The sequence below is a fragment of the Dendrobates tinctorius genome, unplaced genomic scaffold, assembly GCF_039654945.1.
Source record: "Dendrobates tinctorius isolate UK_male_01 unplaced genomic scaffold, ASM3965494v1 ptg000203l, whole genome shotgun sequence".
NCBI lineage: Eukaryota > Metazoa > Chordata > Amphibia > Anura > Dendrobatidae > Dendrobates > Dendrobates tinctorius.
The window spans coordinates 5,185,771-5,201,265 of NW_027361870.1; the positions used below are offsets into that span (position 1 = coordinate 5,185,771).

The 15,495-nt window shown below is 40.8% G+C and overlaps 1 protein-coding gene across 1 annotated transcript; it reads right to left on the minus strand.

Annotated features, from left to right (window-relative positions):
* Positions 1 to 43: 43 nt before the first annotated feature.
* On the minus strand, positions 44 to 13,338 carry LOC141057222 (uncharacterized). The gene is made up of 3 exons (XM_073553753.1): positions 13,299 to 13,338; positions 2,595 to 3,619; positions 44 to 434 (listed from the first exon to the last, which is right to left on the minus strand). Exons 1-3 carry the CDS (start codon positions 13,336 to 13,338, stop codon positions 405 to 407), a joined length of 1,095 nt encoding a protein of 364 aa, XP_073409854.1. The 3' UTR covers positions 44 to 404.
* Between the last annotated feature and the right edge of the window lie 2,157 nt (positions 13,339 to 15,495).

Below are 15,495 nucleotides of genomic sequence, written 5' to 3' on the forward strand. Positions count from 1 at the left end.
TATATAAAATATATAATCCCATTACAATGGACATTAATGTGATTATACCATCAACTATGTATTCCTTTTATATATAAAGGAGAGATGGTACATGTGAAATACTTCAAAAAAGGTGCACATATAAATGTGATTATACTATCAGCTATGTATTCCTTTTATATACACAGGAAAAATGGTGCATATGAAATGCTTCAAAAAGAGTGCACACATAATACATGTGACATATATAAAATGATACACCAACGTGAATAAAATATTTATCTTTTTTTCTTTCTTTTTATTATTCATCTTTTTTCTTCTTTTTCTTGTTAAATAAAAATAGTCCCATAAGCCAAACTTGATATGATGTTCTTGAGCCAGGATATAACACCAAGGGTCCCTCCAGATCTTCCCCACTAAACGTCCTAGAAATTACGGTGTTCCATTAGAGATGACTAAAGGGAAACAAACCAATACAGTGAACATACAAACATATATAATAAAAACAAAACCATGTCACAACACAAAAATTACAAATATGAGCTAAAACTCAACTGCTCATTGAGTCCAGCCGGTGTGATGGTATCAAGAACTGTAATCCACCGGCATTCCCTTTGAGCTAACACACGTTTGGTGTCACCCCCCCTTATTCCCGCACGGATCCTGTCAATACCCCAAGCTTGGAGTCCACTCGGATCACATTTATGTTTCAACCGAAAGTGTCTCGGAATAGGTTTGAGAGCATTAATATCCTCCACTTCACGTGCCGCCATTATATCTCTAACATGTTCTCTTATGCGAACGCGTAGTTCGCGTGTAGTTAATCCAACATATATTAGCCCACACGGGCAAACTGCATAATAGACCACATATGTGGTACTACACGTGATGTAACCTCTAATTTTGAATTCACGATGGCCATCCGATGAAGTGAATGATAATGCCCTCCGAAGATTCCTACATGCTAGGCACACTCCACATGGAAAAAATCCATTCCTGGGTGTGCCAGCCTGAAAGAAGTCTATACTTTTGGTGGTATAGTGACTCCTCACTAGCATGTTCTTGAGGGTATTACACCTCCGCGCAGTCATAAGGGGGCGTTCAGAAAGGCACTCACGTAAAATTGGGTCAGTTCTCAGAACCGCCCAATGTCGGTTCAAGATAGATCTCATCAGGTCCCATTTATGATTATATGTTGAAATAAATCTTACTTCTCCATCCATTTTAGGTTTGGATTTTTTCCACCTGTTTCCCAAGAGATCAACCCTAGAAGATCTTTTGGCCCGCCAATAACCTCTCCTAATGCTTTTACCACTATAGCCTCTTTGGGTAAATCTTTCCCCAAGGTCCACCGCCTGAGCCTCAAATAAGGCATCAGTTGAGCAAATCCTCCTTGCACGTAAAAATTGTCCAACTGGAATAGACCTGATCGTGGAATGCGGATGTGACGAGGATGCATGCAGAAGGGCATTCACAGAAGTCTCCTTTCTATACAGATCGGTGTGAATTAAACCATCATCCTGTACTTTTATCATAACATCAAGAAATGTAATTTGATGGTGGTGAAAAGCATACGTGAGATGGATATTGAAGCTAGTCTGATTCAGAACCCCCACAAAGTCATGTAGCTCAGAGACAGGGCCTTGCCAGACAAATAGAACGTCATCAATGTATCTGAACCATCCCGCAATCTGGGGAGCGGCCAGTGCGCCATCCGAGAAAATCTCCCTCTCCCAATAACCCAAGAAAAGATTAGCGTAGGATGGCGCACAAGCCGCCCCCATCGCGGTGCCCTGTCTCTGTAGAAAATATCTGTCCTTAAAAGTAAAGAAGTTGTGGGTAAGAACGAACTCCAATAGCTCCAAGACCAGCTCACGCATGTCCGGATCTAAATTACTCGTTTCCAGGAAGAATCTGGAAGCCCTCAATCCATCCACGTGTCGAATACTGGTGTAAAGCGATTCGACATCTGCTGTAACCAAAATCATGTCCGCATCCACAAACAGGCCATCCAATCTCCTGAGGACATCATTAGTGTCCCTGACATAGGAGGGCAGCGTCTCAACCTGCGGATGTAAATAGTATTCAATGAATTTGCAGGCTGGGTCGCATAGCCCCCCCATGCCAGACACAATGGGACGTCCAGGAGGAAGCACAGGATCCGTATGGACCTTGGGGAGAAGATAAAAAGTGGGAATCACCGGAGTATGAACCAAAAGGCCCTGCAAAACTTTTTTAGTTATAATACCTCTTTCATATGCCATTTCAAGAATATTATGTAATTCATTCTGAAAGATCTTAAGAGGGCTATTTGGCAACTGAGAATAATATTCTTTATTTCTCAATTGTCTGAAGGCCTCTTTTTCATATTTATCTACAGGCCAGAGAACCACGTTTCCCCCCTTGTCAGCCGATTTAATAACAATGTCATCCCAACTTCCAATTTCACATAAAGCCACTCTCTGTTGTGGGGTCAAATTATCACTTTTTTTATAATTGGTGATGGTCTTAAGATCTTCAGTCACCAACCTTGTAAATATCTCGACCTGGGGACAAAGTGAAAAAGGGGGAAACGTGGTACATCTGGCTGCAATAGGAGGTAAAGATCCACTTACCGAATCTCCATGAGACTCACTCTCCAATTCTTCTAGAGTATGTATTGCCTCAGCTTCTGAGACCGATAGACTTTGGTCTGACAGAGGGCGTGAATGTAATTTTCTAAGGATGATCTTTCGGGAAAACAGGTGGAGATCCTTTACCGCTGTAAAGTAATCAAAATTATTTACTGGAGAGAATGATAAACCAAGTTGTAATACACTTTTGTGAAGATCAGAGAGCACATGTGAGGAGAGGTTAATTACCTCTAGTGTGTTTGTTCGAGCTTTTTTGTCACTCTTAGGTGAATTAGCCATTTTTCTTTTGTTGGTTTTTCCATTCTTCCAACGTCTATCTCTCACATGATCCCTCCTGTCCCACAAAGGCCGTACACCATCTGAAGTATTCATGGGTTCTTCAAGTGATGATACCGATGAAAGTGAGGTGGACCTTCCTCTTATAGGATTTTTATTATTATTACCATTCATTTGGCGATAACGCCATTTATAAATCCGATCCTGTTGTCGATCAGTAAGGTCACGCTGATATTTTTTAGTTTTTCTCTGAACAACCTCCGTTTCACATTTTTTTAAAAATGTCTCCACCTCCACCTTCACCTTGGCTACCATCTCACCAGCAAGGTTTTTGTTCACCTCATCCTGTATAGATCCAATTTCAACATCTAATTCATTTAGTTGTTTTTCATTATATTTAGACAGTAATTCCATATATTTCCTTGAACATGTGGAAGCAGCATCCTCCCACTGGTTGACAAACTCACTGTCATTAATATTAAAGGATGGGAACACTTGTATCCGTAAGCCTCTTGGTATGAGGCCACAGATTAAGTACTTATACATGAATGCCTTATTCCACCATAACCGTGTACGTTTATTGAGTAGCTCTTTATATTTAATAATCAAAGTACTAGTGTCACCAAATTTACAATCCGTATTGATACCAGATCCTTCATTAAAAACTTTATCAAGTTTAGTCTGCCACGCTTTCTCGCGTTCACTGAAATCCATATGTTCCTTATTGGTAACTGTGAAAACACAGATAGCAAGCATATAAAACAAAACCATACGGAACCAAATGTAAATCCCAGTAGAGTCGCCCACTATATAGTGTCGTCTCAATGGGAAATAGACACTCCCGCATAACATATTAAACAGGAAAAAACAGGGAGTACAAGTCCAATCACATAAAAATAATGAGCAAAGTTTATTAAACATATAATATTGACAATTACATAAATGACAGAATATACATAAAGGATCAGATAAGTATCTGCTGCTTGTTAGTCCTAAGAAATTAACAAAATAAAGTGCTTAGTGCCTGTAACAAATATGGGCCATATTTGAGGGATATAAAGGTAAAAGAGATCCTAACAGGTGCGCATCCTGAAAAAATCACTATCCCAAGCCATAGTGCTTACCCATACTAAACTTAGCCAAGGACCACAAGCAGCGCCGCCACCGACGCGCGTTTCGCCTCTTTTTCAAGGTGCCGTACTGTGTTGTGTGAGGGGCCGAGTTATATATCCTGTTACCAGGTGCTCCAATCAAGCGGCGCGTGTGTCCGGAGTCCTGCCCCGGAAGCTGCATCACCACCGGCGACAGCGCGGCGCTGCGTCTCAGACTACACGTGATGTAACCTCTAATTTTGAATTCACGACGGCCATCCGATGAAGTGAATGATAATGCCCTCCGAAGATTCCTACATGCTAGGCACACTCCACATGGAAAAAATCCATTCCTGGGTGTGCCAGCCTGAAAGAAGTCTATACTTTTGGTGGTATAGTGACTCCTCACTAGCATGTTCTTGAGGGTATTACACCTCCGCGCAGTCAGAGGTTACATCACGTGTAGTACCACATATGTGGTCTATTATGCAGTTTGCCCGTGTGGGCTAATATATGTTGGATTAACTACACGCGAACTACGCGTTCGCATAAGAGAACATGTTAGAGATATAATGGCGGCACGTGAAGTGGAGGATATTAATGCTCTCAAACCTATTCCGAGACACTTTCGGTTGAAACATAAATGTGATCCGAGTGGACTCCAAGCTTGGGGTATTGACAGGATCCGTGCGGGAATAAGGGGGGGTGACACCAAACGTGTGTTAGCTCAAAGGGAATGCCGGTGGATCACAGTTCTTGATACCATCACACCGGCTGGACTCAATGAGCAGTTGAGTTTTAGCTCATATTTGTAATTTTTGTGTTGTGACATGGTTTTGTTTTTATTATATATGTTTGTATGTTCACTGTATTGGTTTGTTTCCCTTTAGTCATCTCTAATGGAACACCGTAATTTCTAGGACGTTTAGTGGGGAAGATCTGGAGGGACCCTTGGTGTTATATCCTGGCTCAAGAACATCATATCAAGTTTGGCTTATGGGACTATTTTTATTTAACAAGAAAAAGAAGAAAAAAGATGAATAATAAAAAGAAAGAAAAAAAGATAAATATTTTATTCACGTTGGTGTATCATTTTATATATGTCACATGTATTATGTGTGCACTCTTTTTGAAGCATTTCATATGCACCATTTTTCCTGTGTATATAAAAGGAATACATAGCTGATAGTATAATCACACTTATATGTGCACCTTTTTTGAAGTATTTCACATGTACCATCTCTCCTTTATATATAAAAGGAATACATAGTTGATGGTATAATCACATTAATGTCCATTGTAATGGGATTATATATTTTATATATATTTTTATTTTTCACTATTATTAATGATATAGTTGTTATGAGCTAGCGCTCATTAATCTTTTGGATTCATTTATATATATATTCACTTTGTGTAATTTGTTATATCTAGAACCCATTTCCCTTTCTTGTATTTATCACCTAGAGAGTTGGCTCCAGTGCGCATGTCTGCGGTGTGTGCCCATGGAGCATTGCTGAGGCGCATTAGTGGCGTCTGCGGGTCAGTGACGTCATAGCGACGTCGTCTGAGACGCAGCGCCGCGCTGTCGCCGGTGGTGATGCAGCTTCCGGGGCAGGACTCCGGACACACGCGCCGCTTGATTGGAGCACCTGGTAACAGGATATATAACTCGGCCCCTCACACAACACAGTACGGCACCTTGAAAAAGAGGCGAAACGCGCGTCGGTGGCGGCGCTGCTTGTGGTCCTTGGCTAAGTTTAGTATGGGTAAGCACTATGGCTTGGGATAGTGATTTTTTCAGGATGCGCACCTGTTAGGATCTCTTTTACCTTTATATCCCTCAAATATGGCCCATATTTGTTACAGGCACTAAGCACTTTATTTTGTTAATTTCTTAGGACTAACAAGCAGCAGATACTTATCTGATCCTTTATGTATATTCTGTCATTTATGTAATTGTCAATATTATATGTTTAATAAACTTTGCTCATTATTTTTATGTGATTGGACTTGTACTCCCTGTTTTTTCCTGTTTAATATAGCACATATTTCAGCAGAGAGTGCATCCAAGAACGTACATTGAGCTGAAATTCATAGCAGCACAGAAATCCGCCGGGTCCCTGCATGACAATACACGCCGCAGCTGACGTCAGCAAGCAGGTCACTGGCTGTGCATGGAAGTGACATCATGCGCCACTCTTCTCTTCTAAGCTAAAGTCTGCTGCCAGCTACACATGATGTTGCCGCGCTTTGTAGAAACGGAGGAAGGTGAGTGGAATCTTTTTTTACGCACTAAAGAACAGAAACAGAACAGGGAATATATACAGCAATATGGGCCCAGACATACATAGCAGTACTGAAAACATATATTCCAAGTTGTTCCCAGGATGAGGGTCATATCCCAGAATGGGGAACATATATACCAGGATGGGCTTAGAATTGGGGGTATATATACCAGGATGGGGGACATATACCAGGATGGGCAACAAATATACCAGAATGGAGAACATATACAGCATATATATATATATATACACTAGCTGAAGAGCCCGGCGCTGCCCGGGCATAGTAATGAACTGTGGTTAGTTATAACAAATTATAATTATCCTCCATCCCATAGTCCCGTGCCCATATACCCATCACACATCCTTCATCTCATAGTCCCATGCCCATATACCAGTCATACATATCCTCCATCCCATAGTCCCGTGCCCATATACCCATCATACATATGCACCATCCCATAGGCCCGTGCCCATATGCCCATCATACATATCCTCCATCCCATAGTCCCATGCCCATATACCCATCATACATATTCTCCATCCCTTAGTCCCATGCCCATATACCCATCATACATATTCTCCATCCCATAGTCCCATGCCCATATACCCATCATACATATTCGCCATCCCATAGTCGAGTGCCCATATACCATCACACATCCTTCATCTCATAGTCCCATGCCCATATACCCATCATACATATCCTCCATCCCGTGCCCATATACCCATCACACATGCTCCATCCCATAGTCCTGTGCCCATATACCCATCATACATATCCTCCATCCCATAGTCCTGTGCCCATATACCCATCACACATGCTCCATCCCATAGTCCCGTGCCCATATACCCATCATACATATCCTCCATCCCATAGTCCCGTACCCATATACCCATCACACATGCTCCATCCCGTAGTTCTGTGCCCATATACCCATCATACATATCCTCCATCCCATAGTCCCGTGCCCATATACCCATCACACATGCTCCATCCCATAGTCCCGTGCCCATATACCCATCATACATATCCTCCATCCCATAGTCCCGTGCCCATATACCCATCACACATGCTCCATCCCATAGTCCCGTGCCCATATACCCATCATACATATCCTCCATCCCATAGCCCCGTGGCCATATACCCATCACACATCCTTCATCTCATAGTCCCATGCCCATATACCGGTCATAGATATCCTCCATCCCATAGTCCCATGCCCATATACCCATCATACATATGCACCATCCCATAGGCCCGTGCCCATATGCCCATCATACATATCCTCCATCCCATAGTCCCATGCCCATATACCCATCATAGAATCATAGAATCATAGAATCATAGAATCGTAGAGTTGGAAGGGACCTCCTGGGCCATCTGGTCCAACCCCCTGCTCAAAGCAGGATTCGCTAAATCATCCCAGTCAGATGTCTGTCCAGCCTCTGTTTGAAGACTTCCATTGAAGGAGAACTCACCACTTCTCGTGGCAGCCTGTTCCACTCATTGATCACTCTAACTGTCAAAAAGTTTTTTCTAATATCTAATCTGTGTCTCCTCCCATTCAGTTTCATCCCATTGCTTCTAGTCTTTCCTTGTGCAAATGAGAATAAAGTTGATCCTTCTACAATGTGACAGCCCTTTAGATATTTGTAGACAGCAATTAAGTCTCCTCTCAGTCTTCTCTTTTGCAAACTAAACATTCCCAAATCCTGCAACCTTTCCTCATAAGACAGGGTTTGCAGACCGGTCACCATTCTGGTCGCTCTTTTCTGAACTTGCTCCAGTTTGTTGATGTCTTTTTTAAAATGTGGTGCCCAAAACTGGACACAATATTCCAGATGAGGTCTGACCAAAGAGGAGTAGAGGGAAATAATGACTTCACGTGATCTAGACTGTATGCTTCTGTTAATACATCCTAGAACTGCATTTGCCTTTTTTGCTGCTGCATCACACTGTTGACTCATATTCAGTCTGTGATCTATTAGTATACCCAAGTCTTTTTCACATGTGCTGTCACTTAGCCCTATTCCTCCCATTCTATATATGCTTTTTTCATTTTTATTGCCCAGATGTAGTACTTTGCATTTCTCCCTGTTAAAAACCATTCTGTTAGTTACTGCCCATGTACATATTCTCCATCCCATAGTCCCATGCCCATATACCCATCACACATATTCGCCATCCCATAGTCGAGTGCCCATATACCCATCACACATCCTTCATCTCATAGTCCCATGCCCATATACCCATCATACATATCCTCCATCCCGTGCCCATATACCCATCACACATGCTCCATCCCATAGTCCCGTGCCCATATACCCATCACACATGCTCCATCCCATAGTCCCGTGCCCATATACCCATCATACATATCCTCCATCCCATAGTCCAGTGCCCATATACCCATCACACATGCTCCATCCCATAGTCCCGTGCCCATATACCCATCATACATATCCTCCATCCCATAGTCCCGTGCCCATATACCCATCACACATGCTCCATCCCATAGTCCCGTGCCCATATACCCATCATACATATCCTCCATCCCATAATCCAGTGCCCATATACCCATCACACATGCTCCATCCCATAGTCCCGTGCCCATATACCCATCATACATATCCTCCATCCCATAGTCCCGTGCCCATATACCCATCACACATGCTCCATCCATAGTCCCGTGCCCATATACCCATCATACATATCCTCCATCCCATAGTCCAGTGCCCATATACCCATCACACATGCTCCATCCCATAGTCCCGTGCCCATATACCCGTCATACATATCCACCATCCCATAGGCCCGTGCCCATATACCCGTCATACATATATATCCTCCATCCCACAGTCCAGTGCCCATATACCCATCACACATCCTCCATCCCATAGTCAACCATTATGACATCATAATGAGCGGCAGGGCTTGATGACATCAGCGCTGCCATGGCAACCATTGTGACATCATAATGAGGGGTGGGGTTTGATACGCACACACTGTTTCCCCATTATGTAGATAGGGGCATTATGACATCATAATGAGGGGCGGGGCTTGACCCGCACACACTTTTTCCCCAGTATGTAGATAGGGGCAAAATTGTTTGGTGAATTGGAACGCGCGGGGTTAAAATTTTGCCTCACAACATATCTTAGGATGCTCTCGGGGTCCAGACATGTGACTGTGCCAAATTTTATGGCTTAAATTAGCAGTATGCTCGTGACAAATGTCATCCTAATGAAGGATTACAACAATTACCAAAGATAATATAATAGGACATTCATGGAAAAATTAGACCTATCGCACTGATATATAACAAAAAACCATGAGCAAGGAGCTCCAAAAAACGCGATAAATAGATCAACACATAATACGGTAGAAAAATATAAATTTATTGACAACAATGTATTAAAAAAACGAATACAGATCCAGATAAGGGGATGTTAGGAAAATAGTGTCAAATCCAAGACAGAATGGGCTAAACAGCAAAGGGAGACAGAACTGGAAAGCAAGCTGGTTTACAAAATTGATGTAAAAGGAGAAGAAAGATAATGTATTTAATGAAGAAGTAAACTCACAATCATCATTATATCGAGTGTCCATATTTCATATATTACATCAAGACATCATATGTCAGCAATGGGCACAGTACACAAGTGTAAAAGATCATAATACAGGACACTCACCAGCAGCTACCAGTCTGTACACCCACCCCGACGCGCGTTTCGGAGGGTCAGTCCTTCATCAGGGGGCCCCCTGTGTACAGACTGGTAGCTGCTGGTGAGTGTCCTGTATTATGATCTTTTACACTTGTGTACTGTGCCCATTGCTGACATATGATGTCTTGATGTAATATATGAAATATGGACACTCGATATAATGATGATTGTGAGTTTACCTCTTCATTAAATACATTATCTTTCTTCTCCTTTTACATCAATTTTGTAAACCAGCTTGCTTTCCAGTTCTGTCTCCCTTTGCTGTTTAGCCCATTCTGTCTTGGATTTGACACTATTTTCCTAACATCCCCTTATCTGGATCTGTATTCGTTTTTTTAATACATTGTTGTCAATAAATTTATATTTTTCTACCGTATTATGTGTTGATCTATTTATCGCGTTTTTTGGAGCTCCTTGCTCATGGTTTTTTGTCAAATTTTATGGCTGTAGCTGCGACGGTGCGGATGCCTATCCCGGACATACACACATACATACATACATACACACTTTGAGCTTTATATATTAGATATATATATATTTATATATATATATATATATATATATATCAGGCTGGGCCCAAGAGGATGATGGATAGTCACAAGCCATCAAACAAAGAAGAACTGCTTAAATTTTTGCGCCAGAAGCAGTGTGAAAGACTGGTGGAAAGCATGCCAAGATTCATGAAAGCTGTGATTAAAAATCATGGTTATTCCACAAAATATTGATTTCTGAGCTCTTCATGAGTTAAAACATTAGTATTGTTGTTTCTAAAGGATTATGAACTTGTCTTCTTTGCATTATTTGAGGTCTGAAAGCACTGTTCTTTTTAATTTTGACCATTTTTCTTTGTCAGAAAAAAAATATAAAATGTATTGCTTGGAAATTCGGAGACATGTTGTCAGAAGGTTATAGACAAAAGCAACAATTTACATTTCACTAAAAAAATGTACCTATAAAGAGAAAAATCAGACAAACTGAACATTTGAAAGTGGTCTCTTAATTTTTGCCAGAGCTGTATGCCCTGATGGGGGCTCTACATACAAGGATTGGGGACATATACACCAGTATGGGCGGCAAATATACCAGGATTAGGGACACATATGCCAGGATGCGTGACATATATGCCAGGATGGAGTCCATATTATTATTATTTATTATTATAGCGCCATTTATACCATGGCGCTTTACACGTGAAAAGGGGTATACATAATAAAAACAAGTACAGTAATCTTAAACAACAAAAGTAACAACTGGTACAGGAGGTGAAAGGAACCTGCCTGTGAGAGCTCACAATCTACAAGGGATGTGTGAGGATACAATAGGTGAGGGTAGAGATGGTCATGCAGCAATTTGGTGGGTCGATGTTTACTGTAGGTTGTAGGCTTGTCGGAAGAGATAGGTCTTCAAGTTCCTTTTGAAGGTTTCCATGGTAGGCGAGAGTCTGATATATTGGGGTAAAGAGTTCCAGAGTAGATGAGATGTGCAAGAGAAATCTTGTATGCGATTGTGGGAAGAAGAGATAAGAGGGGAGTAGTGTAGGAGATCTTGTGAGGATCGGAGATTGCATGCAGGTAAGTACCAGGAGATTAGGTCACAGATGTATGAAGGAGACAGGATGACTTTGTAAGCCATGGTTAGGGTTTTGAACTGAAGTCTCTGGATAATGGGGAACCAGTGAAGGGATTAACAGAGAGGAGAGGCTTGGGAATAGCAGGGATATAAGTGGATTAGTCAGGCAGCAGAGTTTAGAATAAATTGGAGAGTGTTAGAAGGGAGGCCACAAAACAGGAGGTTGCATTAGTCAAGGCAGGAGATGATGTGTGCATGTACTAGGGTTTTTGCAGATTCTTGGTTGAGGAACGTACGATCTGGATAATGTTTTTGAGTTGGAGTTATTAGGAAGTGGAAAGGGCTTGGATATGTGGTTTGAAGGAGAGATCAGTGTTAAAGAAAACCCTGAGGCAGCGAGCTTGTGGGACTAGGGGAGCGTGAACAGCCATTTACTCTAATGGACTGGTCTGTTGGGGGGTTCAAGTGAGATGAGAGAAAGATGATGAATTCTATTTTGTCTATACTAAGTTTTAGATATCCATATGTCCATATATACAAGGATGGGACCAGGATGGGGACATATATACCAAAATGGTGGACATATATGTAGGGATGGGTTCAGGATGGTGGACCAGGAAGGGGCTTGGGATAGGGGGACGTTACTACTTAATAGGGGAGGGGGTAAAACAAATGCCCCTATAGGATTTAGAATGCTTCAAGGGACCATACATCTGATGAACATGAAGGGGATGCCCAGGTCCACATTTTGCAAATTGGCCCTTCGCACTCTAATTACTCCACTGGATTTTGACATTGCAATGCTAGAGTCCAGTAAGTCGATAACAGCATGATATCCCTGAGAAAGTGGAAAATGTGCAGTGGGGGATTGTTAAGGTGGGTAAAACTCAGTTTTCAATGTTATTGTTTTGTACAAGTTTCTTTAAAAAAATCCATGCAAATTAAAACAAACAGTATTTTAGACTGGACAAGACCCTGTACCTTTAGTGGTTGTACTAAAAACGGAGAGACTAATAAACTGATGATGGAAAATTCAACTTTACCTTATGGACAGCAAAACTATTAGGGGTGTGTCTGTCAAAAAACAGTTGATAAGTGTTGATAGTAGCCAAAAACATTGTGGGAGTAACTCTTAAATTGTTGACCAACTTTGACTCAGGATCAGTATAAGGAAAGCTATGTAATGTATTTGCAAAGTTTCTAAACTTTTTTTTATACAATATACACAGTATGTATAATATAATGTAAAATAGGGCTAGGAGGTGAATCTATGTTTTATTTACCTATAGGCGGAAACTCTTACTCGCCATCATACAACATATACAAGTGCTTCTCACTAAATTAGAATATCATCAAAAAGTTAATTTATTTCAGTTTTTCAATACAAAAAGTAAAACTCATATTATATAGAGTCATTACAAACAGACTGATCTATTTCAAGTGTCTGCTTTTGGTAATGTTGATGATTATGGCTTACAGACAAAGAAAACACAAAAGTCATTATCTCAGTAAATTAGAATCTAGCATTTTTTAAAATCCAAAATGTTGGCCTACTGAATTGTGTATTCAGTAAATGCACTCAATACTTGGCCGGGGCTCCTTTTGCATCAATTACTGCATCAACGGCGTGGCATGGAGGCGATGAGCCTGTGGCACTGCTGAGGTGTTATGGAAGCCCAGGTTGCTTTGATAGCAGCCTTCAGCTTGTCTGTATTGTTGGGTCTGGTGTCTCTCACCTTCCTCTTGATAATTCCTCATAGATTCTCTAAGGGTCATGCGAATATGCCGGCCAGTCAAGCACAGTTGTTACTTTTGTTTTTAAATCAGGTATTGGTACTATTGGCAGTGTGGACAGGTGCCAAGTCCTGCTGGAGAATGAAATTTCCATCTCCAAAAAGCTTGTTGGCAGAGGGAGGCATGAAGTGCTCTAAAATTTCCTGGTAGACGGCTGCGCTGACTTTGGTCTTGATTAAACACAGTGGACCTACACCAGCAGATGACATGGCTCCCCAAACCATCACTGATTGTGGAAACTTCACACAATACCTCAGGCAGCTTGGATTGTGGCATCTCCACTCTTCCTCCAGACTCTGAGACTTTGATTTACAAAAGAAAACACAACCTTGCACCACTGAACAACAGTCCAGTTCTTTTTCTCCTTGGCCTAGGTAAGACACTTCTGGCGTTGTCTATTGGTCATGAGTGGCTTGACACAAGGAATGTGACACTTGTAGCCCATGTCCTGGATACGTCTGTGTGCGGTGGCTCTTGAAGCAATGACTCCAGCAGCAGTCCACTCCTTGTGAATCTCCCCAAAATTTTCAAATGGCCTTTTCTTAACAATCCTTTCAAGGTTGCAGTTATCCTGGTTGCTTGTGCACCATTTTCTATCATACTTTTTCCTTCCACTCAACTTTCCATTAATATGCTTGAATACAGCACTCTGTGAACAGCCAGCCTCTTTAGCAATGGCCTTCTGTGGCTTACCCTCCTTGTGGAGTGTGTCAATGACTGCCTTTGGGACACCTATCAAGTCAGCAGTCTTCCCCATGATTGTGGGTCCTACTGAAACAGACTAAGGGACCTTTTTTAAAAAGCTTAGGAAGACATTGCAGGTGTTTTTTGTTAATTATTTCAATTTACTGAGATAATGACTTTTAGGTTTTTATTGGCTGTAAGCCATAATCATCAACATTAACAGAAATAAACACGTGAAATATATCACTCTGTTTGTAATGACTGTATATAATATACGAGTTTCACTTTTTGTATTGAAGAGGTGAAATATATTAACTTTTTGATGATATTCTAATTTAGTGAAAAGTATACAGTTGGAGCATACTGTAAATGTTTCCATACAATACACATTATTGTTATGAAAACTAAATACAGCAAAACCCATCAGACAGATAATTGTGAGCTATTAGATTTACATTCAGGGAATTGTCTGGTGTCAGCGCATCATCTTTTTTTAAGTCTCAGTAATTTTTTTTGTATCCTTACTTGATTTAATTACTCTCCGTAGAAAGCAATGATTCAGGGTAACAAAAAGGTTAACCTAGACAGAAGCAGGAGAGTATATTCTTTCTCATTGTCTGGTAAATTAGAGGCAGAATATAATGTAATCATGTAGTCTGCTGTAATGAGGTCTACAACTTGACAGTAAATATCCTGATGGCTAAATGTAAATGTATGTTATATATAGAAAAGAGGTTAAATCAACACAAACTGATCTCTGATTCCAATGGATGGATTTGTGATTCAACAGCAAAACAACTCAGTTTTGGAAATATACCGAAAAAATTGTGATCAGTAATATTGTCATTACTTACATGAGAAAACTCCTTCTGATATTTATGCTGATATACAGTTTATGAGTTGAGTACAGTTCAGGAATCTACTATCCTTTTTTATCATCAGAAAATAATCTATTGTTTAAATTGTCTTTTAATGCATTTTTTTATTTTTGCCAATTTTTTTATATATTACAATTTATATATTTTTTTATGTAAATCTTGCCACTTTCACACTGGTCACTAGTTCTGTTTTAGAGTCATATTTCCTGTTCATTACAGAAGCCTTTCAGGATTATCATCATCATCAGAGGCAGGATTACAGTGACAGGTAACACTTGTATGCATAGCTGAAAACACAGAATCCAGCATTCACAATAGGCAAAGCCACAGCTGATCTTACTACCTCTTACGTCACAATGACCTTTGCACAGGATTTTTAGGGGCTTATTATGTATGGAGAATTATATGCATTATATAGGGCTCATTATGTATGGAGCAATATATGGGGTCCATTATTCTGTATGGAGCATTATATGGGGCCCTTTATACTGTATGGAGCAATATATGGGACTCATATACTGCATGGAGCAATAAATGGGGCTCATTATACTGTATGGAGCAATATATGGTGCTCATT